Consider the following 24,915-nt stretch of genomic DNA (forward strand, 5'->3'; position numbering starts at 1 on the left):
AACACTGAAGTGAGATCTCAGGTTGAGGCAGAAGGATCCCCTCCTCCAGTCTAACCTGGGCTACACACCTCCAGTCTAACCTGGGCTACATAGCCAGTTCAAGGATGGCACTACATGTATATAGAGTTCTAGTTTCAAAACCAACAAAATAGGGGGCTGGAGAGATGGCTCAGAGGTTAAGAGCATTGCCTGCTCTTCCAAAGGTCCTAAGTTCAATTCTCAGCAACCACATGGTGGCTCACAACCATCTGTAATGGGGTCTGGTGCCCTCTTCTGGCCTGCAGGTATACACATGGACAGAATATTGTATACATAATAAATAAATAAATATTTTTAAAAACCCAACAAAATAGAAACTCTCGCAAACAAAAAAAGGGATCAGCTCATTTCCTCCAATCATGTGACACATTGTCTTTAAACCTTCTGTCACCCAGTAGCCATCATTTCTATTTGTTTCTCATTTTTAAACTGCGCTCTTTCAATCCTGTCTCTACTGTGCTTCCGCCCTTTCTTGCTGAATCTTCTGCCTGGCTTTCCTCACCATTTACATGATTCTTGAGCATGATTCTTCTTGTTCTTGGCTTTGGTTATCATCGAGTACAGATGCTTTTTAAACCTGAATTTTCTAACTTGTTTCTACAAAAACTGAACACTGAGTATCTTTCCATAATCAACTGTTCCACCCCGTTTACCCATTTCAGCTATTGGTGTTCCTCCAAAATCCACCCAGTACTCCAAACGAGAAACCGCAATTACTATCAACTCATCTTTGGGTAAATCTCTGTAGTGTTTGATTGATCTTGCTTCATCTCTACCAACACTTCCTTATCTCTCGCTTGGAATAATGCCGCAGCCACCTCAAGGCCCTTGCAGCCTCTGTTCTCTTTTCTGAAAGAAAACATAGTGATTAGCAAGCACTTTTTATAACTCAGAGATCCGATCAGCCTCCTGTGTCGATCTGTATCAACTGCCAACTTGACAGGATATAGAGTTACCTTGGAGACACATTTCTGGGCGTATATGTGAGGAGTTATTCTAGTTTGGTTCATTGTGATGTGAAGACCCATCCTAACTTCCAGGCTGAAGTGAGTAATCGCTTTCTGGTTCCTGACTGTGGATACCATGTGAATGGGTACCGCATTTGCCGCCATCGCTGGCCACCATGACTTCCCTGCCATGATTGTACCCTCCAACTGTGAGCCAAATATGAACACTGTCTTCCTTAACTGAAACTGGTCAAATATTGTATACAGCAATGATAAAGGTAAGCAATACAGAATAGTGGCACCAAGAAGTGGGACTGTTCCTGCAATAACCTAGCCGTGTAATTCTAGGCCTTTGGAACAGATTTGCAAGAGGAATGTGCTTAGTTTTGAAACTTTGGAGTCGAAAAGTCCTCGCATACTATAAGTAGAACATGATGGGCCATTCTTGGAGAATTTTTGAAGACCAAAATATCACGAGAAATGCAGGCAGTGGTGCCCCAGAACATGAGGATTTGGAGGAAACAAGGGCACTGGGAGGGGATGGAGCTAAAGTTATTCGTGTTCTGTTCTGACAAATAACCTAGCTATATTCTGTCCATATTCTCGGAACTGATGTGAGGCAGAATACAGGAGTAATGTGGTAATTGGTTTGCAGAAATGTTTTCCAGATAGGTTAACATTCAGGTTGTGAATGATCACTGCTTATGTCTCTCACTTTGTGTGTGTGAGTGGGGGGGGATTTAAAAGATTTGTAAAATGTGCATTTTTCCAAGAAGCTTTGTACTGTGAAAGGTACTCCAAGGGCAAGCCCCTGCCCACTGAAGATGTCATCTTCTTAAAATGCATTCATCTGAAATGAGAGCCCACACTGAGAGAGCTACTGAAAGAATCCCTTAAGGACAGTGGTTCTCAACCCATGGGTCTTGACCCCTTTGGGTTATAGGGGCAGGCAGATCTTGGTGAGTTCAAGGCCAGCCTGGTCTACATTATGAGTTCTAAGACAGTCAAGGCTGGACAGAGAGAGCTTGTCTCAAGGTAATTGTCATTACATTTATGTAGTGTCCATGCGCATGCGTCTGTAAATGCCTTATCTGCTGAGCCATCTCCTCGATCATAATTTACAATCCATCCAGTAATAGGAGCAGGATAGTAAATGCCTAACAACTAGGTCTCTAAGGATGAACCTAAGTCTTGGTTTATAGTGTGTTGTAATTTTTATTGTGTGACTAGACTACCATTATCACAACTGATTTCAAACCGTGCTGAAGTTATGAAACAGGCGTCCCAGTTGGGAAGATGTTGACAACGGAGTCTTATGAGCCAGCCTGACCAGCTTCAGCACAAATTGTTCAATAAGAAAGCTCTTCACTTTCACGCTTTTCACTCCCTTCCCACCCCTTAGAACAAATGGTTTAAAGAGTGCAAACCCAACTTTTCTTTTCTTTTTTTTTTTACATTTTAAAGTACTTTTAATATGCATTAGAGTTTTAGTTGCACATATGTCTGTGTGATGGTGTCAGAGCCTCTGGAACTGGAGATACAGTTATGAACTGCCATGCGGGGGTTAGGGATTGAACCCAGGTCCATCTTTCCAGCCCTTTAAAAATGTAGTCTTTTCTCTCTCTCTCTCTCTCTCTCTCTCTCTCTCTCTCTCTCTCTTCCTCTCTCTTTCCTTTCCTTTTTCTTCCTTTTTTTCTGATTTTTTTTTTCAAGACATGGTTACTCTATGTAACAGTCCTGGCAGTCCTGGAACTTGCTTTATAGATGAGGCTGGCCTCGAACTCAGAGAGATCTGCCTGTCTTTGCCTCCTGACTGCTGGGATTAAAGGAATGTAAACCCAACCTTTTAAAAGAGTGTTTAAGCATAAGCATCATGTAAGCCTATAATGAATGCATAGAAGACCGAAGTTCTTATATTAATATGACGTAACAAATTTTTCTTTTTCTTTTTTTTTTTTGGTTTTTCGAGACAGCGTTTCTCTGTGGTTTTGGAGCCTGTCCTGGAACTAGCTCTTGTAGACCAGGCTGGTCTCGAACTCACAGAGATCCGCCTGCCTCTGCCTCCCGAGTGCTGGGATTAAAGGCGTGCGCCACCACCGCCCGGCTAAATTTTTCATCTTGGTGTCGGTTAAGTTGTTGTCCTCTCTGCACAAGCTAGAATCACCTGACCAGAGGGAGTCTCCATTGAGGAAGTGCTTCTGCGAGACCAGTTGATGAGCCTATCTGTGGGGCATTTGCTGATTGAGGGGTGTGTGTGTGTGTGGCACAGCCTACTGTGGATTGTGCCATTCTTGAGCAGGTAGGCCTGCGTTGTAAAAGAAAAGTAGTTGAGCAAGCCGGAGGAAGCAAGTCGGTAGGCAGTGTTCCTCTTCCGTGGTCTCTGCTTCAGATCTTGCCTCCAGGTTTCTTTGTGGAGCTCCAGCCCAGGCTTCCTCCACAATGATGGATTGTGACCTCTCACCTGGATAAACCCTTCCCTCCCACAGGCTGTATGTGGTCAGTGTTTTATCATAACAGCAGAGAAAAAATTAGGACAATGCTCATTATGAATTCGTTAGGAAAATCATGGTTCCAACCTTTTAAAAAATTACACTTTTTTTTTCCCTTTTCTTTTCTGGTTCTATGGATCAACCCAGAGCCTTATGTATTCTCGGCCAATGGGTTGCCACGGAATTTAAAATTTATGGTTTGCAGTTGGGCTGTGGTGGCGCACACCTTTAATCCCAGCACTCGGGAGACAGAGGCAGGCAATCTCTGTGAGTTTGAGCCAGCATGCTTTACAAGACACACTCCAAAACTACAGAGAAACCCTATTTCAAAAAAACCAAATATATATATATATATATATATATATATATATATATATATATAGTTTGCAAATTGAATGCCAACTACCAAACCTGCTAATTTTAAAGCTCTACTAAGTTTATACTAGCTTGAGGTACTGTGCATCGTGTCTATCAGAGAAGAGCCAGTGGGAAACTGCTGGCATTTCTTTTCCACAATGAAACTGTGAGTCTCACTGACGGCCTGGGTCGTATAAGACTTGTTTGGAAATGAAGTTTTCTGTTGTTCTAACCACCACATTAGATCACCAACCACTTACAGTTCTGACTCTCACACGCCAGTGTTTTGACACGCGTGGACCCCATCTGCTTAAATCACTCTCTTCTGCCTAGTGAGTTACCAATAGCTCCCATCCTGTTGTGTCAGGCCCTTTTCTGAGTGGCTCTATTAGCGTGAGTGATCTCTACCCCACGGTGAAGGCTGAGGCCACCGCTGGGCTCAGAAAGGAGCAGTGCCTTTTCTTTCCCATCCTATAAAATGCCGACAAGCTGTCTTTCAAACCCAAGTCTTTGATTTCCAAGCCAGATATTTAATTTTTTTTCAAGCAAATTGAAGTGGCTTGTTCATCTTTTGAAATAATATCTCTGGGTGAAAAAAAAAATGAGGAATGAGGACATGACTGTTGTAGGTATGGTTGAGGGGAGAGCTTTGTTGTGGTGATGAGGAAGAAAATAGCCAGAGGGTTCAGACTGAGCACAGCCAGGAGAGGAGACAGGGACAGGGAGAACCAAGAGACAAAATCTGAGCCCAAAGTTGCTGAGGTTATATAGGGGTCAGCATCTGGGGGAGGGGAAGAGAAGCCCAGTCCTTGAGCTGGAGAGATTTAGGGTAGGGGGAGGTTGAAAGGTGTTGGGAGGACCACTGGTACTGAGCTAGACTTGTGGGTTCCTTTGAGACCTAGCAATGTCTACTGTAAGCCCTCCTGTTTTCACGAATCTGTTCTCACAATGTTTTGCTTCTATCTCACAATGATAACAAAAAAGTAGCACCAGTGTGCATTGTTAAACTCTGTGCTATCTCATTTAGCTGTCACAAACTACCGAAGTCAGATACTATTATCTCCTAAGGGGTGAGATACGGGCCCTGGAAAAGCATTAAAAACATAAAATCTTGCCAACGTTTACACAACAAAAGTGCCCAAGGCAACATTTGAGCTCTCCTAGAGCTCTGGGTCTTGGTCACCTGACCCTACATCCACACCAGGACATCAGCCTCAAGAACATTTTTTTACCTTTTAGTTCAAGCAACTCTAGTTTGTTTTGTTTTGTTTTTAATATCCAAAACATGTTTACTGGGGTGGTTTTCCACTTATCTCGGGGTGCTTTTTAAATCCTGCTTCCTCCAGAAGGACCAGCCTTCTGTCGGCCTTGTTCTTCCTGCTAGAGGCAGGCAGAGAAGAATCGAGGAGCCGAAATAGAAAACCTCCTTGCATCCGGCTAAGGGCTGTGGTGACATCCCAGCAGCCTGGACTTCTCCCAGCCATGAGCTAGGAGCTGGGGCTCTGCAGGAAAAGCTGCTTCTTGTTTCTTCTCTCTTTTCTTGAGGGATGGAGGCGTCCCTTCAAAGAGGTGTATTCTTAGAGGAGGTTGTCACCACCAGAAAGCCCCAGATATTTTTAAAGGCCTTGTTTTATAGTATATGATTATATGTGAAAGTCAACCCACATGCTATCTTTTCCATTCTCTCTCTCTCTCCATCCTCCCTCTCTCATTGTCCTCAAACTCCCGGTCTCATATGGTCCTCTTGTTCAACCTGATTAGCTATTACTACTACAGGCTCATGGAACCATCGTAATCCCACATCCTCGTCCTTCAAAACAGGTCAGGTTCTTTGGTTATGCATAAACTGTGCCCCCAACCCAAATACCTTCCTGGTACACCCTCAGGAGGTAGTGCAATTTCTTTTCCTTTTTTAGACATAACTCTGTCATCACTTTTGCCTCTGAGAAACATTGAGTTGTGGCTGGGTGACATGGAGACACAGAATGTAACAGTTTTCCTATTTCAACAATTTCCTTTTTTCTTGATAGAGAAAATTTCAAATGACTTTTACATACTCATTTATTCAGATACAGAAGCCTCGCCGTGTAGATGAACTGAGGCAATGACCCTATATTCCTTTAATGTTTTTATATCTCAGCTGTAGTTTTGTAATTCCCTAGTTTATTTTCATTTTCTCTTGGTGATTGTGAAAACAAGCCTTTCAGATCTATAGCCATATGTGAGTTAGCTGAGGTACAGCGAATACCTGTATCTGCCTAAAACTTTTAAAAATGCTGATTAAAAATGAATAGTAATGAACTATGTATGGAGGATAGCATTCTGTGGCCAAGCTACATGCCCAACCCTTTGCGGTTCTGTTCTGTTCTATTGAGCCCAGATCTCACCATGTTGCTCAGCTCTGGCCTTGGGTTTACCATTTGACTAGTCACAGTCACAGGCGTTCAGCATCGTGCATCTTAAACTTTTAAGTTTTCACACTCCAGCAGACTTATATTTGACATTTGAGTTATATATCTACAAAAAACAGGCATCTCTCTCAATTAACCAGAAGATAAATAGTATATCTAGGTATGTTTTAAAACTCAAAGTGGCCCCCAAAAATGTTGAAGAGGCCAAAGATTAATTTCACCCATCTCTTTCCTAACTTTGTCATGTACACACGAGTGCACTCTGAATGCACATAAACTAACACTTAATGTGGGCAGAGCAGTGCTATAATATCATCATATCATAATCAGAGAGATTGTGACTCTGCACGAAGCCCAGAGCAGAGAAAGGCCTGTGGGTGTTGGCAGTTTGAATCACACTAGTCCTTCCAGTCTGTTCTGTGCTCAGAGAGTGACCTGGGCCTAAATATTTTAACTTCCTTGTGTTCTGCTTTGTTGTTCTGTACTTGTTTGTTTCCTCCTTGTTTTAATCGTTCTTAATCTGGGCAACGCAAGAGGTTCAGTCAGTTCAAAAAAAGGGGGGGGCAGCTTTCGTTACCTGTAAACCTCAATCAAATGTTGTTTTTAACATTTATTCTTTCATAAATACTGCCGATTTCCACCTATAAATTACTTTGAAGATAAGACACTGTGGGCCTGGGGATAAGTGACATTATCTTACTGAGGCACAGGGACTGAGAAATGCAGGGTTTTGGGTGGAGACGGTGGATGAGTCACCTGACCAGGAACACAGACGTGGTCAACTCTAGTGACCTTCTCAAGTAAGGCTCTAAAGTAGGACATATGACTGTCATTGGCTGTCATGCTAGGCCTCAAGGAGGAATGAGTCCCATAACAGGCATTTTTATAATGAGCTGTTAAGGATCATATATCCAAGCAGTTCAATTCTTGCTTTGTAGCTAATTTTCAAAAACCTGATTTTTTTTTTTGAGAGGGTGTTGCTATGTAGATAATGATGACCTCAAACTTATAGCAGTCCTCCTGCCTCTGTCTCCAAAGTGCTGAGATGACCTTTGGCTCACCATACTCTCCTTGATTACTTTCAAATATCTCAGATCACTTTCATCCATGCGCAGTATTCGTGACAAATTCTTGTTTGCTAACCTGGCATGCTTCATGCACTGCTAACTATACTAGGGTTTTTCCCCTCCCATCTCGAATGGCTACATTGTCTATCTGCCAACTCGATATGAAACATTCTCATGATTTGTATCTTTCCCCCAAAACCTGCTTCTGTAACAGATGACCAGCAGAATGGCCCAGACACACCAAATGCCTACTTAGGCTCCTGCTCAAGCATCTACGAGAAGAGACTCTGTATTTTAAAGATGATTAAAAGTGAGGCTAACTGGCTGGGGGAACTGGCTTAGCAGACAATACCCTTGTCATGTGAGCCTGACAACTTGAACTTGAACCTGCAGAAGCCACATAAAGCCAGGTGTCTGTATTCCCAGCTCTCTTTAGGGTAGATGGGAGAAGCAAGAAGAGATCAACAAGAGAATCCTAGGAGAGCCAGTTAGCCTGGAGTCTGCAAGTAGCTGTTAAGAAAGAGATAGAGGGTGAGGAACCCTGCCTGTTCCCTGACCTCCACCTGTGTGCCCAAAGTCAAACACATAGACACACAAAACACCAAGTGAAGCTCAAAGGGAAAACAATCTTTCCAGGTTCACAGCAGTTAGAAAAGTATTGGAACCAGAAGTACAATTTGGTCATTCCTTTTATCAGTGTGTGTGTATGTGTGTGTTTAGACACGCACAAGTGGAGGCCGGAGTACAATTTTTGGGAATCAATTCTCTCCTTGCTGGTGGTCTGGGCATCAAGCTCAGGTCATCAGGTTTGCATGACAAGAGCTATCTATAACTGGCTGAGCCACCTCGCTGGCCCCAGATCTTCTAATTTCCAGGTCTTTAGATACATCCTATTAAATAGGACGTGCTTCGGGGTTAGACTAAGGGAAAACATTAAATTACGGCTGTTGGCTAAGGGAAAGATCTTAGCAAAAGAAACGGAGGTAATAAGCCGAGATGGTCCAAAAGGCAACGTCAAGAGCGGAAAAGTTGAGTTCGGAGGAAATGAAGACGTGAACGAGAAAGCCAGTGATGGAGGCAAAGGCACGGTAAGGGGGAGGTGAAGAAATGATAAAAGCGCCAGTAGAATCGGAGTCTATGGATGCTGCTGAAGCAGGGCAGCGGAGGATGCTGGCAGGGTCCGAAGGACACGCAGCTGGACACCCCCGCCTCCACTACTCCCACAGGCCCCGCCCACTTCCAGATCGCTCCGCCCCCAGGCTCCTCTCCCCGCCCCCGGTCTCTTAGGTGATGCTGCAGCCAAGATGGCGCTGGCGGCGGCCGCGGCGGCCTGAGCGTCATGCTCCGGGCTCTCGGCGGCGGCTGCGGCGGCGGTGGCCTCGGCCAGGGCCTCGAGTCTCTCCCGAGAGTGAGCGCTCGGGCGCCTCTCCTCCGTCCCGGTGAGACGGGACCGCGAGGAGACCGCCGTGAAGGGAGGAGGAGGCTGTGAGGACCACTCGAGCCCCGCAGGCACCATGGCTGGGATCATCAAGAAGCAGATCCTGAAGCACCTCTCCAGGTCAGCGAGCGGGCGAGCCGGGTCCCCTCCCTCCGCTGGCCGCCGGGGCTGGGCTCTCTCTCCCGTCGCTGGTGGCGCCCCCGACCGGCCTCAGGAGGCACGCGGAGGGTGGCGGGTGGCGGTGCTCAGCGGGCCGGGGTCTCCCCGAGTGACGTCCCTGGCGTCCCCCAGGTGCTGGGTGCCTGGGGTGGGCTGGCCCCGGGTCCGGCTCGGGAACTCCCGGGGCTCGGAGGCGAGCGGTTCCGTTAACCGAGGACGGCTGGGGTGTGTGTGTTTGTGGACTCTTGCGGCTGAGGCTGCCTTCCCAGGGAAACGTTAACCTTGCGATTGTTCTCCGTGTCCCCGTCCCCCGCTCCTACCTGGCGTTCCCGCTCGGCTGCACGGGAGGGTGTGCTTGTTTGCACAGTTGGGATTTGTTTTAGGTAAATAAGCAGAGTTCTCAGCTTTGGCAAGTTCTTGATGGAGTCGTTTCACTTCCCGCAGCGTTCTGAAGAGTTTTCTGGTTTTGCTTCCGAGAGACCCCTTTAATTCAGGGAGTTGAACGTCTCTGGTGTTTGAACCTAAGCCGTGTCATTCTTTCCATTTCATAACACAGTTTTAGTCAGGAACATGACTCAGTAAACTGGCAGTTTGTTACAGCTCTTGGGCTTCACCATATTTGTCTCAAGACACAGGCTAAATGTAGGCTCCTGTTCCAAGTTGGTGACAGGGAATTCAAGGCTCCTGGTTACGATCTCTTCCTGCACTCTGTTATTTCTCAGTTAATGAATACTTTTAACTGATTAAAGGAGGGTACTCAGGTATAATGATAGACTTTTATACTAAACATAAGCCTTCATTCTCCCGATTTATTTATTTTGCAGGTGATACATTAAGAACACGAACAAAAACCATACTATGATTCAGCAGATGTTTCCCTGACATTAGACTGGATAAAATTTAATAGTATATATATGCATAAAGTATCGAACTATAGCAAAGTTTGTGACCATGTATTTGGTTCTTAATGTCACTAATTGGAAAGTGTGTGTGTGTGTGTGTGTGTGTGTTTGAAACAGGTTATGTAGCTCAGGCTGTCCCATAACTCATGACAAATCCCCAGCTAACCTCAAGCTGAGCGTCATCCCGCCTTAACTTCCTGAGTACTTCCTGAGGTCTGTGCTCCCATGCCTTGTTGGAATTTTTTTTTTTTTTAAATTGCATAGACAGTGCAATACTGAGCCGTCTCTTATTTTGGAAGAAAGTTTTATTTCTTTAAAATACTGTCTATTACTTAGGTAAGTCAGATTCATATGAGATGCACGGTACCCTTTTGTAGCCCTAGTTCTGTAAGAAAATTCAGATCCATGGACAATGATTTAATTGCCTATTTCTTTCCCAAGGATCATGGTATTGTACCACTGTGTGCCTGGAGGAAAATTTAATTCAATCGATAAGTGCCTTAGGGCATTTTATCCTTTAATTCTCTTGTACGAGTCCATTTGGGAAGAACTCTTAGGAGTAAGAGCAGAAATGTAATGGCTTACTTTATCTCATAGATACACCCACATACTTAGAGTTAAGTACTTAGGATTACTTAGAATCTTTGTGATTTCTTACGCCTGTGTGGTAAATAGTAATGAGCATTTCTTTTCAAATCAGAAAGTTTCCAGAACACTGGTGTTTTCTTTCTTCTTTGATGGAGAAATCATTTGCAGTTTATTTTTTTAAGATTGTTATTTTATTTTTACATTCACTTGCTGTGTGTGTCCAAGTGTGCACATGTGTGCCGGATTCAGCCAATGCTCAGAAGTCTGAGACAACTTGAAGAAGTTGGTTCTCACCACCATGTGGGTTCTGGATATGGTATAGTTTACCAAGCTGGCAGAGTGCCTGCGTATCATGCAAGAAGCACTGGGTTCAATCCCCAGTGTTTTATAAACTGTGTTGACAAATTCCTATAACTTAAGCATTCAGGAGGTGGAGGTTATCAATTCAAGGGCATCCTCAAAACTCAAGGTAATCCTTAGCATAGACTGAGTTTGAGGCCAGCCTGGAATACTGAAATACATTGGGGGAGCGAGGTTGGTACCTGTCCTGTCATAGAAAGGAAGAATTAGGAAAATGTATAAGTAAGTGCTTATAGGCTCTTTTGTAGGGATGGTTGCAGGAAGAAAGAAGTCTTATATAGACCAGTGGTTCTCAACCTTCCTAACACTGTGACCCTTTAATACAGTTCCTCATGTGGTGACCTCCAACCATAAAGTTATTTTCATTGCTACTTCTTAACTGTAATTTGGCTGCTGTTATGAAGCGTAGTTTAACTATGCTGATATGCAAGATATCTTATTTGCCACCCCTGTGAAAAGGGTCATTTGACCCCCAAAGGGGTTGCGACCCACAGGTTGAAAACTTTTGGTCTAGAAAGCTAGAATGATCACTCTGAATGAACCTTCAGATTTTAATACTGAAACTAGTAGTGGTGGAGACTGGGCAGTGCTTTTGAAGCTGGCTTGTTGGGAAAGTGTGCACGAGGAGTTGTTTTATAAATAAGAGGCTGATACATATTCTAAGAAATACGGAATGGCTTGAGCACTTTTAAGTCTGCTTCTCCGTTTCTTGCCTAATGTTTGTTTTCTGAGTGCCTCTTGCGTTAATGAAAAGTTTGTGTACTTGACTGATCTGAACTATGGGGAGTGTGATGAGAGAGAGGAAGAGGTTAAAAGTTCTGTTTTTAAGAGAAATGAAACAGGAAAAGCCTTTCAAGGAGAAATTACCCAGCTATTTTAGACTAGAACAGGGTATGTGTTAAAGGTAGTTACAGGGGAATCTTTTTTATTTTTTCCCCCAGTTAGGAACTAGGAAGTTCTTTAAAAAGTCCAGACACACACAAGAAAGGAAGATAGAGCAGGAACTGCCTTCCGTTTCGCCTTTAGACCTTTTGATTTGTTACTCTGTTTGTCTGTGTCCAGGTGTGTAGGTCCACAAGCAGGGACAAAAGATTCACATTTAATTAATTAAGTTGGGACCCGAAAAGTGATGAGAAAGCCCCAGGTAGAAATGCTCCCCTTGTGCCTTTAGCCCCAGGACAGTGTATTCTGCACGTGTTTGTCTGGAGATGGTTCTCCCGGTAGACTGCACCTCGTCTGGGTGGAGCCTTTATCTTGTTCGAAGCAGTGATTATGCATCGCTAGCACTCTGTTCCTCGGGGGGACATTTGACAGTGGTTTTGATTATTATGACTTGGAAGGTGGTTCTGTTGGCACCTGGTCGGTAGAGAAGCTAGACAGTATCACGCCCAGCATAGGCCTCTAAAATTAAAAACTCATCGGGGTCAGTGTCAGCAGCTGAAAAGCAGAAAAACTGGTTTAGAACATGTAGCTGTGTATCAAATGATCACAGCTAGCTAGATCACTTAGCTAACTAAGGTTATTTTGTCTGCAAACAGCAGAAATGTGGCTATTTATGTAAAAAGGGAAATTTAGTTGAGGCTTCAGGGGTGGGTCACCAGATTCATCGGAAGATCTGACCACAAACTCTGAGACAGGCGGAAGTCAGTGAGGCTCCTTGATTCTCCCTGAGAGATGCCCCTGTCCTTTATCTTAGATCAAGGTCTGTCAGCTTCAGGTCTGAGACCAGACACTTCCACGCAGTGTGGGTGTGGGTGTTTAATGTTTCTAGAAATTTCCAAAGGTTCCTGAGGGCTACAATTGCTCCTGGCTGAAAACTGCAACTTTGGAGGACTGACCAGTTTCTTAGGATGCTTACTCTCTGATCTTTCCTGCCAAGTTTTAAATTCTTGGGAGAGAAAATCTTTCTGGCTCAGTTCTAGCTATGACAAAGTGTTGAGCAGTTCTTAGTTGCCTTTCTGTTTCTGTGAGGAGACTTTATGACCAAGGCAACTTATACAAGAAATCATTGAGTTGGGGGCTCACATTTGCATAGGGTGTGTTCACGACCATCACGGTGGGGAGCATGGCAACAGGCACTCAGACACAGCACTGGAGATCTGACTGAGCGCCTATATCCTAACCCATGAGTAGGAGGCAGAGAGAAAACTAGCTGGGAATAAATAACAAGGACTTTTGTTATTTATACAGCCCACCCTCAGTGACTCACCTCCTCCAATAAGACTGACCGCACTCCTTAATCCTTCCTAAGTAGTTCCACCAACTGAGGATCAATCATTCAAATATATGAATCTGTAGGGGCCATTCTCATTCAAACCACCACTGACAGCAAAGATTTGGTTATGGAGAGAATTATTTGGAGTCAAGATTGCTACTCATTTTGATGTCAGTAATAGGCTTAACTAAATTAGATTTTCACGGGTCTCATTTGCTATGTTAAGGAAATTGAACTTCCTAACTGGGACTGGATGACTGCTAATAAGAAATTCTAGCTAATAGAGGATGTACTTAGTAAAAAAGTCTTGCTTGTAGAGTCTAGGTCCAGGAACAGTATCAAAAGTGGAAATACAGCATCCATAAATGGACTTGGGGTAACTTAGGTTGTACAGTGATGTATTGAAAGGATGCTGAGGTTCTTCAGAACCTAGTATCTCTGTGTTTGCAGAACCAGATTTGCAAAGGTTCTGGGTCCAGGTCAGCTTCGAGGATAGAAGGAGAGCCTTCTGTGTCTCAGTGTGGATGCTTTGTAAACTAAGGGGAAAGGACAGTTTATGGGGTCACTGCAGGCCTGGGACATGGCTTGTGAGTGAAGTGCCTGCTGCACAGCCACGAGGACCTGAGTTTGGATCCCAGCACCCACATACAAATTGGAAGGGGCAACAAGTTTCATAATCCCAGGGCTGGGAAGGTTGAGACAGGCGGCTCCTAGAGCTTGCTGGCCAGTGAATCTGGCTGAATTGGTGAGCTCTAGGTCCAGTGAGACCCTCTTTCTCAAAAGATAAAATAAAAAAGGTAAGGTGGAGAGTGATTGAGGAAGACATCAGGTATCACCCTCTGACCTCCACATATGTGTATTTTCATATAAATATGTAAACAAAGTTACTTTCTATTTTTTGTTGTTTTTTTTTTTTTTTTTATTTTCAAGACAGAGTTTCTCTGTGTAACAGCTCTGACAGTCTTGGAACTCTCTTTGTAGACCAGGCTAGCCTCTAACTCACAGAACTCCGTCTGTCTATGCCTCCTGAGTGCTGGGATTAAAGGTGTGCGCCACCAGTGCCTGGCTGAAATTACTTTCTCAGTTAATTATATTACTATTCAAAGACTAAGTTTTCATAGGCTTTTTTGTTGTTGCTTTTATTTTTTTATTCTGAGGCAAGGTCTTGCTAGATAGCACAGCCTTGCCTGGAACTCTGAACATTTTTGTTTATTGTGTGTGTGAGGTACGTGCATGCCATGTGTGCAAGTGTAAAGTTAGCAGAAACCAGTGAGAGTCGGTCCCAGGAGCATCACTTGGGTCATCAGCTTAGGTGGCAAACATCTCTACTCACTGAGCCACCTCATCAGCCCTTGCTTGGGCCTCTTGGCTTTTCTGCCTGCAGTTCCCACGTTCTGAGAATTCAGACGTGGGTCTTGACCTCTGGTCCACAGGCCTCCCTTTTGTGATAAAGCTTCCTAACCCGTGGGACCGTATGTGTCCCAGGTCCTGAGCACTTACATTTACCACATATTGAGCATTACGGATGCAAGGATGATTTTAATGGATTATATTCTAGTCAAGGAAGCGTAAGTAGGGTTTTTAGCCTGTTTCTAAACTGTGCTGCAGTATGAAATTTGTGGGAGTTAGCTGACTTAGAGCAGGCAACTGAGAGAAAGTTGAGTTACGTTTTGGACAAATGAATTTACTTTTATAAGTTTTGAGGTTACTTAAAAGTAATTTTGTTTTTTTATGCATTTGTTTTTAATTATTTAATCAATAATTTTAATGTAATCCCTAGTGATATGTATGTTGATAATAGTCATACTAATTTTTTAAACAAATAAATTCCTGAGTGCCTGCTTTATATGAAATACTGCTCTCTAGCACTGAGACTATAGCAATAAGAAAGGTAGATAAAAATCCCCTCACTCATGGTGTTGACATTTTAATAAACAGTAATTAGTGAAACATGTAACAGTGTGTTAAGTGCTATTGTAAGAAGTAAGGGAAGGGCTGGAAGAGAGGGAGGGGTTTCTAGTTGGTCTTGGGTGTGCTGGTCAGCAGTGCTCAGCTGGGATGTATTTGACAGGACTCCCGGAAGAGGTGGCTGGGGGGGGGGTGGCAAATGCAAACAGCCGCCCAGGTGGTGACTCACATGTCCTTTTGAAACACGTTGAGCCTCCAGTGAGGTGAACTAGAGGCCAAGGCTGCGGATCACGTGCTTCAATGACGAGGCACTTGTTTGGCCTGCTCAAAGCCCACGGTTTGATCCCCAGTCAACAACAACCAAGTCCAAATCATGTTGAAGGACAGATACAAAAGATGTAGGATCTCCGACTCTGGATGTAAAATGCTGGGCTATTGGGCACAGAGCCCGGAGTTCTGTCTAGGCTCCGTTTGAAATGGGGAGGTGTGATGGCACATGCCTATAATCATAGATGTGTCACGTGGAGAAGGAAACTCAGGAAGTTCAAGGTCATTCTTTGCTACGTTGTGGGTTAGGGGCCAGCCTTGACTGGGTAGAAATGATAGGTCCGCGTACCTGGGTCCTCTGGAAGAGCAGCCAATGCTCTTCATTGAGCCTTCTTCAACTAGCTTCAGGTTTTATTTCATAATTACTGGAGCAAAGTTTCCTTATATCCAGTATCAGAGTGGGAACTGGTAATGACTGGCTTTCACGCTGAAGTGAGGTTGGAAACCAGTGGCAGGTTTGCAGCCAAGGGTCACCTTGGCTACCATGTGAGAAACAGGACAAGAGAAGACACAAAAAGCCAATGAAGAGGGTTAACTATTCAGGTTAAAAAAATATTAGCCAGGTAGACAGATGCCTTGGAGTTGCTGAGAGTCAGTTTCTGTCTGTACTTTGGAAGCAGAGCCAGCATTGTCTGACAGATAAGACACTGCCTAAGACAGAAGAGGAGCAGTAAAGGATCCCACTGACAGATGGAATTCTCATTAACTAAATTGGAGATACTGCTGGGAGAGTGTGGGGCCCACGGGAGTGCGGGGCTCCATATTGACTGAAGGTCACAGAACTTAGCCTACTCTTGCTCTTTCGAAGTTATTGACAAGAGGTTTGACTTAAGGAGTGGCTACAAACCAGAGACCCTCACCTACAGTGTGGTTACTTGGTGGTTACTTGGTAACTTGGACATTAAGATGTCCCATAGAGGTGGATCCACGCCATGCTGACCGGAAGTCAGAGAATACAAGCCTATTGCTATTCCTTCATGTTTAAGACAGGAGGTTTAAAGCACCTACAGGATACTTGGTCTAAGGTGTCACTGCATGTCTTGCCTAAATCAACAGAATTCTTAACTCGGGAAATAGTGATTGAATGACTCAAGTATTGAAGCAAGTAATTGTTCTGTTTGTCCTTTGTGTCATGATAAAGCAGTCTTTTGCCTTCTTCCTCCTTTTTGGATAAGGATATATAAGCATATGGAAAATCAATGCGGGTGTATTCAATATTCCGCATTCATTGGATAGCCCTCCCAGTACTCTCCTATGTCTCTGTGTTTCTTTTATATCTCTGTTTCTTGCCTAATGTTTCTAATCCACACACCCCTACCCTGGAACATACAAACCCGTCAAGGCTGGAGCCCAACAGTGTGTGGCTACGACAGGGAAGCAGGCTATCAGAGATTAGTGATTTGAATCAGTGTTTGTATGGGATGGAGAAGCCTCCATGCCTTTTTAGATGTATGACTTGTGTTAGACCGTGCAACCATTCAAATCTGGCAAGAACGGTGGAAGCGTTTTTCTGTGGTTATCTTTTGGTTTATGAAGAGATGATATTACAGGATGAATTGGTGAGGCCATCCAATTGGCTTGTTTTGGAAACTAGGTTTTCTACATCCCTTTAGGAATGATCTTCTCTGGTTTGTAAGTTACTTTTCTTTTCCTGCTCTTCCCTCTCCCTTCCTTTCTTCTTTTTTTTTTTTACTTTAGAGGCAGGGTCCAGTACCATGCCTTAGGCTGGCCTGGAACTCACTTTGTAGCCCAGACTGGTCTTGAGCACAAACAGCAGTTCACCTGCCTTTGTCTCCTGAGTACTGGCAGTACGGATGTGAGCCGCCACGCTAGACAGGATTATTTTTCACAGGTAACATTCTGCTTCAGTATTCTCTGAAATGAAAACTACAGTTTTCTTTGATTTGGGCAGTTAAACTGATATGGTAATTTGTATTTGTACATTCCTTGCTTTTTTGAATGTCTGAATTTATTTATTTAATGTTAAGTTCAGCCTTTGTATAACCTTTATGTTACATAGCTATCTCATTTTTATTACATACACTAGAGACCAGCCTGGTCTACAGAGCCGGTTCCAGGACACAGAGAAACCTTGTCTCAAAAAACCAAAACCAACCAACCAAACAAACAAATAAAAATGGGTTAAAAATGGATGCAGACTCGGTGTGGTGGTGCATGCTATTAATCCTAGCACTTGGGAGGCAGAGGCAGGCGGATCTGTGATTTTGTTTGAGGCCAGCCTGGTCTACAAATCGAGTTCCAGAACAGCTGGGACTGTTACACAGAGAAACCCTGTCTCAATAAATAAGTAAGTAAATAAATAAAATAAAAAATAGAAATAAATAAATAAAGGATATAACATAGTAGAGTAATGGCAGTGGTCCAGAGGATAAGGAACTCCTAAGGGGTTCATGTGTATTCAAATGTAAGTAGTGTCTGGCTGTAAAGTAATCTGGTATGAGATATAACTGTGTTTTTGTGAGCACATCACAGCTGAATATTTCACTCCTCTCCTCTTCCTTCCCTTAAACTTGCCCCCTTCTGTGTTCCCTGTGTCCCCATTCCCTACAGCATCCCCTGCTGGCTGTGGTGGAGATTGGTGCGCTGTGAATTGCACACTCACCTAAGTGAGTACCAGAAGAGGCTAAGAAGCCCTGGCAGCTGGCTGCTGGCTTTCACCAGGAATAGGGACCCTTTGTCTGAATTTCCTGCCCAGGTAATACTTCTCTTCCCCAGTTCTGGTTTCCTTTCTAGAAGCACGTACAGTGCCCCACATAAAGAAATTTCAGTCTTTGAAAGTAGGTAGCTACAAGTTCATATAAATCCTCTTATCCTCTTTTACAGTGTCCTTTTTTTTTTTTAATTTACAAGGTTTAGCAACTCAGAAAGTTGTAACCGTCCTTTTCTGATGTTGCACAAGGGAGTTTTATGGTGTATAGCCAGCTATTTTGCAATAGCAGCTGGCATTTGATGTTTTAGTGGGTATGACTTCATAGACCAATGTGATTACTGAGGTCTGAAGACTCTTAATCATACAAATGTTTTGATAACTTTTCATTCTTCATTGAAGGCCGTAAGAGTTTATTTTGTGTTTAATATTAATTGTGATCTTTATCATTTAAATCAAGAGTTCTAACTGTGGAAATGGAATCAGTTTGCAGTTTTGCAGCCTTTTCGCCACTCTGTTCTTGCCTTCTGTGTCTCTTTTGAAGATTCATTATCAGTGGGGACTGTGCACATAGTTCCAGCTCATTGGGATACTTGAATAAAAGGATTGCAGTCTGGGGTTGGAGGCTGACTTGGGTGGTGTACACACACACACACACACACACAGTCACACGCACATGCACACACAGACACATCAGGTCCAAACAAGGATTGCGGAATCTAGAGTTGAAGGCTGACCTGGGCAGGGTATATACACACACACACACACACACACACACACACACACACACACACACACCAGGTCCAAATGAAAGGATTGCAGAATCTGGAGTTGAAGGCTGACCTGGGCAGTGTACACACACACATCAGGTCCAAATGAAAGAAGAAAAAAGTAACCTTAGTGAAATTGTACAACTAGTTACATAGCTGTCCTAGGGTAATGCAGCAGTTAGTAAGCTTGTGTCCATTTGCTCTTCAGCAGTTATTTTGACACAGTGGCCTGGCCCATTCACCATCCTTGCCCATCTTGACTCCATGTAGGCAGTTAGGAATCCGTATCTCACAGCAAAATTGCCAAACTTTTAGTCACTTTTGAAATTCATTGAAGTGTCTTGGTAATTAAGATTTTTTTTGTTGGCATTTACGGATGATTCTAATTTTCTATATATATCTAGTAAATCATCTGGGACAGGTGCTCAAGAAATATAGTTGCAATTGGTTGCATTTTTTTCTTATTGTACCTCTTCAGCATAGATTTGGTCTGGCCAGTGCTTGTCTTATTGGAGATGAGGCATTATGATTGTATTCTGTTGTTTTTTATTTTTGTTAAGATGCATTTATTTTATGTATATGGCTGTTTTGCTCACATGTCTGTCTGTGAACCATGTGTGTGCTTGGTGCCCATGGAAGCCCGAAGAGATCATTAGATCTCCTGGAACAGGACTTACTGATGGTTCTGAGCAGTTATGTGGGTGCTGGGAATGAACCAGCATCTTCTGGAAGAGTTAGCAGTACTCTTAACTGTTGAGCCTCTCTCCAGAACTATATTCTAAGTTTAAACCATTTTCGTGTATCATTACTAGGTTATTTCCAGGCTTAATTCTTGTTTCTTTACCTTCTATATTTTTCTTTTCCCAATCCTGACCATGGACCCCAGGACCAGGTACATGCTAAGCAAGTGCTTTACCAGTAAGTTGTAACCCCCGCCCTTGTAAGTTTGTTTCTGTTTTTGAGACAAGGTCTCACTGAGTTTCCTAGACAGGCAGGCCTTGAACTGACTTTGCATCCTAGGCAGGTCTTGAATTTGGTGCAGCCTCTTGCATAGCTGTATTAACAAATTGTGTCCCCAGACCCAGGTTAGCTCCCCATTTGACCCAGTCATGATTCCTTTTTATTAAATGTGCCTTATGTTTATAAACATTTATGTATTATATTTTAGGTGAGTGTTTTTTCTATGTGTATGGATGTACACTAGTGACTGTGGCCGCAGAGGAGACAGCAAATCTCTGGAACAGAGTTAGGACAGTTTGAGCTGTCATGTAGGTACAGAGAATTGGATCTAGGTCTTCGGCAGGATCAGCAAGTGCTCTTAACTACTGAGCATCTCTCCAGTGAGACTCTTGAGTTTATCTTCTTGTTCTGAAGTCAGGACATAGCAAGCAGACTATTTGGCACACATTTGAACATTTGCTTTTACTACCCAGATTTAATTATCAGTTTTTCTTCTTTTCTTTTTTTTTAACAACCAAATGTTTTCATTTCCTTCTGATCTTACAGTTCTTTATTCTATTCTTAGCGCTATTACCAGAACTGTTTCAAATGCTAATCTTAATTTCCTACTAAATCTTTTGATGGTTCATGTTGAAGTTTTAAAGAAAAACTTGTGTTGGTGGAGGCTGCTTATTTGTTTCCTGGCCGCCCAGACCTGAAATAATCATACAAAACTATGTTAATTAAAACACTGCTTGGCCTATTAGCTTATGCATATTTCTAGCTAACTCTTACATCTTAAATCAACACATCTCTATTACATCTGTGCATCATCACCAGGTTGGGGCATATTGGCAAGGTTCTATCCAGTGTCCAGCGCCTATCTCCTGCAATTGCTACATGACTTCTCTTTGACGATGCCTACTCTCTCCTCCTCTGCTTGGAATTCCCACCTTGCCCTATTTTGCACTGCAATAGGCCCAAAGCAGCTTCTTTATTAACCAGTGGTATTCACAGCATACAGAGGGGAATCCCACATCAAGCTTGTTTATAACAGATTTCTTAAATTCTTTTTTTCTTTGTTTCTTTCTTTTTTTTTTTTTTAAAGATTTATTTATTATGTATACAGTATTCCCAGTATTCTGTCTGCATGTATGCCTGCAAGCCAGAAGAGGGCACCAGACCCCTTTATAGATGGTTGTAAGCCACCATGTGGTTGCTGGGAATTGAACTCAGGACCTTTGGAAGAACAGGCAGTGCTCTTAACCACTGAGCCATCTCTCCAGCCCCTCTTTGTTTCTTTCTTTCTTTGTTCCTTCCCTCTTTCCTTCCTTCCTTCCTTCCTCCCTCCCTCCCTCCCTCCCTCCCTCCCTCCCTCCCTTCCTTCCTTCCTTCCTTCCTTTCTTACGTAGCAATCCCAGTTCCCTCTCCCTCCTCTCCTCTCACTCCCCCCTTTTTCCCACCCCACCCCCATCCACTCCTCAGAGAGGTTAAGGCCTCCCCTGGGAAGTCAACTAAGTCTGTCCCATCACCTTGTTAAGTTAAGACCCCCCCCCCCCCCATAGAGAATGGGCTCCACAAAGTCAGTTCATGCATTAGGGTTAGAGCCTGGTTGTTAGCATTTATAAAGAGATGGGGGGGACCGATCCCATGAGGGGTGGTGGCAGGTCGCCTGGTGGGTGGCCTGAGGCCTCAGTGGGAGACAGACTGATACACCATGCAGAGAGAGTTTGGGTATAGAGTTTATATAGTGGGTTATGGAGGGGGAAGGGAAGAGGGGAAGGGGAGAAGGTAGGGAGAAGAGAGAGAGGCAGAAGCTGTCTCTTCAGAAAGGAAGAGAGAGAGAGAGAGAGAGAGAGAGAGAGAGAGAGAGAGAGAGAGAGAGAGAGAGAGAGAGAGAGAGGAAAGATCAGCTTGCCTTGGTAGAAGGGAGAGGTTGGGAGTGGGTGGGATTTGTCTCTTAAAGGGACAGGGTACCTAGGTGACAAACCAGGCCAGCAGATTACACTGGTCTCACTGCCAGTGGTTCCAAATACTGCCCAAGCCATACCCTTGTTACCTGTGTTCAGGGTGCCTGGTTCGGTCCTGTGCAGGTTCCCCAGTTGTCAGTCTGGAGTGATCTTTCATGGGTCAGCTAATTCTGTGGGTTTCCCCATAATGATCTTGATTCCTTTGTTTGTATTATCATTCGTCTCTCTTTGCCTGAAGCTTGGTCCAGTGGTTAGTTGTGGATCTCTGTTTTTGCTTCCATCTGTTTCTGGAAGAGGGTTCTGGCTTCTCAGGGGTTGTGAACTGTATGTTGGTTATCCTTTGCTTTATGCCTGGTATCTACTTATGAGTGAGTACATACTATGTTTGTCTTTCTGGGTATTGGTTACCTCACTCAGGATGTTTTTTTCTAGTTCATCCATTTGCCTGCAAATTTAAAGATGCCCTTGTTTTTAAGAGCTGAGTAGTAGTCCATTGTGTAAATGTACCAAATTTTTTTTATATATTTATTTATTATGCATACAATATTCTGTCTGTGTGTATGTCTGCAGGCCAGAAGAGAGCACCAGACCTCATTACAGATGGTTGTGAGCCACTATGTGGTTGCTGGGAATTGAACTCAGGACCTTTGGAAGAGCAGGCAGTGCTCTTAGCCACTGAGCCATCTCTCCAGCTCCCCCCCCCCCAATTTTCTTTATCCATTCTTTGGTTGAGGGCCATCTAGGCTGTTTCTAGGTTCTGACCATTACAAATAATACTGCTGTGAACATAGTTGAGCAAATGTCCTTGTGGTATGAGTGTGCCTCTTTTAGGTATATGCCCAAAAGTGGTACTGCTGGGTCTTGAGGTAGATTGGTTTCCTAATTTTCTGAGAAATCTCAGCCCCCCCCCCCAAAGCATTGTTTTTTTGAAACAGGGTCTCTCTACATAGCTATGAGTATTCTGGAACTTACTTTGTAGACCAGGCTGGCCTCAAACTCAGAGAGATCCACCTGTCTCTGCCTCCTGAGGGTTGGGATTAAAAGCATGTGCTATCACATCTGGCCTCAAAGAATTCTTCAGATTGAACTTTAGTTTGTAAAGTTGATGAAAGTTGATTTGTATTGACAATGGAACTGTGAGTCAGATAGCATGTCCTATTTATCTTGACACTTCTCCCACCTGGACTGAACCACAGTCAGTGTACTTGAGGCATGAGAACACTGACTCATAGGAAGAGCCCTTCTTGTTTGTTTTTACCCAAGGCAAACCATTTCTTTCCGATGAAATGTGTTATGCTCCAGTATGATGTTCTGTATTATAATAGATCTGCTTGTGGTCACTGTATGTATGACACTTCATAACCTTGAACACACTGTGGCCTCTGTCGGGATGTCCTCTCTGTCTTTCTCTAGACAGAAACTTTCTCGTATTTGTGTGGTTTTTTTCAAGACAGGGTTTCTCTGTAGCTTTGGAACCTGTCCTGGAAATCACTTTTGTCCATTTGTTGGAAATCAGTTTCCTATAAATTTGGATCTATTTCCGAATGCTGTAGTGTGTTTCATTGACCCATTTTGTATTTACACTGGTATCAGGCTAATGTGGTTACTCTGTCTCTGATAAATATTGAATTGGTGTAATGCTGCTAACCTTGTTCATCCTTTTGAAAGCTATTTTTGGCCTTCAGCATTTCTGTATGAATTTTAAAATAAGCATGCTATTTCTATCACAAATCCTGATGAAGCTTTTCTTTTAGTTATCTTAAATTTATGCCTATGTGTGGAGAATTGGTTTTTTTTTTTAAATATTGAGTCATGGAGCCACTTAAATTTATTTAGCTCTTTAATTAATACATGTTATACACCCTTTTAAATTTTTTTAAAGAATAAATCTTAGACATGGAATCATTTCTCACTCTCTTTTTTAAATTTATTTATTTATACAGTATCCTGCCTGTAGGGCAGAGGAGGGCACCAGATCTCATTATAGATGGTTGAGAGTCACCACATGGTTGCTGGGAATTGAACTCAGGACCTCTGGAAGAGCAGTCAGTGCTCTTAACTGCTGAACCATCTCTCCAGCCCCTACCCCTTTAAATTTATACCTCAAAATTTCATATTTTTTACAGTCATGTGTTGACACATCTGTAATCCCAGCAACCTTGCTTGGCAACCTGAGCTCCCTTTCTGGAGGGAACCAACTGCTGAAATTTGTCCTATAACATCTGCATGGGTGCATTTGCACACAGCTACATGAATGCACACATGCATGCACATAAGGATAGTAAAAGAAACTCTTTAAAGGGAAGGAAGGAAGCAACCTTTAAGACGACAGTGCTGGGTAGAGGATGCTGTGATCAGAGAATAGGCGTGGCTTTGGGGAAGGAGAGGAATGCGGATGCTCTAGAAGAGCCTCGTTTGTTTCTTAGGCTCCACTGGAGGAACTTACGGCTGCATAATGCATTTCATGGACGACGAGAAGATATAATTAATTTTAGATTAAGAATTTAATGTTCTTAGACAATAATCTGGCAGTCTTGATAGATTTGAAAGTCTTTCCAAAAATGCCCTCTCTTGCTGATTTTAAAATGTGGTATTGTAAGCCAGGTGTGGTGGCTCTTGGGGAGCAGAGGAGGGCAGAATTCTGTGAGTTCAAGGCCAACCTGGTCTACAAAGGGAGTTCTAGTGGCACCCCAATGTAAGATAAAACAAAAGACCATGGCTTGAAGGAGCTTTATCTTTCTAGAAATGGCGTAAGAAATACAGTGACATACAAACTTATATATAACAATGATGGCTTTAATTTGTCTGCATATGTAATATTATTATTATTTGGTGCTAGGGTATCAAACTCAGGACCTCATGCTTGTTAGGCAAGAACTCTGCCATGGAGCTCAGTATTGAGTTTGATCCCTGTGAAGACGAGAAAAACCAATTTTGGTAATGATTGCACTTTGTACTCATTTATTTCAAGTTTGGGATTTTGTGTGTGTGTGTGTATGTCCTGCTTAGGAGAATTGAGTATCTTGAGAAAAATCATTTGAAGACTTCGGTCCTAAAATGTTGGTTTGATTCTTTCTCAGTCACACTTGGTATTAGTCAGTTTGATCCTGAGGTAATGTATTAGTGTTTCATCAGAAAAGGACAGAATTGAACATGCTTAGGTCATGTCAACCTCTAGGTAAACGGCTGTAATTAAGGTTACATTTCACAGTGTTTTAATGTTTGCCTTTCCATGTTCGTGGTGCTTCCTAGAAGAGTGGTAGGCACCACTTAAGATATTTACTTATTAATAGCAAATTTAAAAAGTTTAGCAAAAATAAAATAACACATTTGAGATGATTTTATTTATTTTAAATTTTTA

At 43.1% G+C, this 24,915-nt stretch overlaps 1 protein-coding gene across 2 annotated transcripts in view; it reads left to right on the top strand.

Annotated features, from left to right (window-relative positions):
• The first annotated feature begins 8,608 nt into the window (after positions 1 to 8,608).
• Positions 8,609 to 24,915, top strand: part of Bltp3b (bridge-like lipid transfer protein family member 3B) — a 68,513-nt gene continuing 52,206 nt past the window's right edge. The window contains exon 1 of one of the 2 annotated variants that reach the window (XM_057757697.1): positions 8,609 to 8,868. In XM_057757697.1, coding sequence (XP_057613680.1) covers positions 8,825 to 8,868 — 44 coding nt within the window. In that variant the 5' untranslated portion in view covers positions 8,609 to 8,824. Of the gene's footprint in view, positions 8,869 to 17,791; positions 17,924 to 24,915 lie in introns of those variants that run through there. The other variant, XM_057757699.1, reaches the window with a different exon arrangement.

Source organism: Chionomys nivalis, chromosome 25 (assembly GCF_950005125.1).
Source record: "Chionomys nivalis chromosome 25, mChiNiv1.1, whole genome shotgun sequence".
Lineage (NCBI taxonomy): Eukaryota > Metazoa > Chordata > Mammalia > Rodentia > Cricetidae > Chionomys > Chionomys nivalis.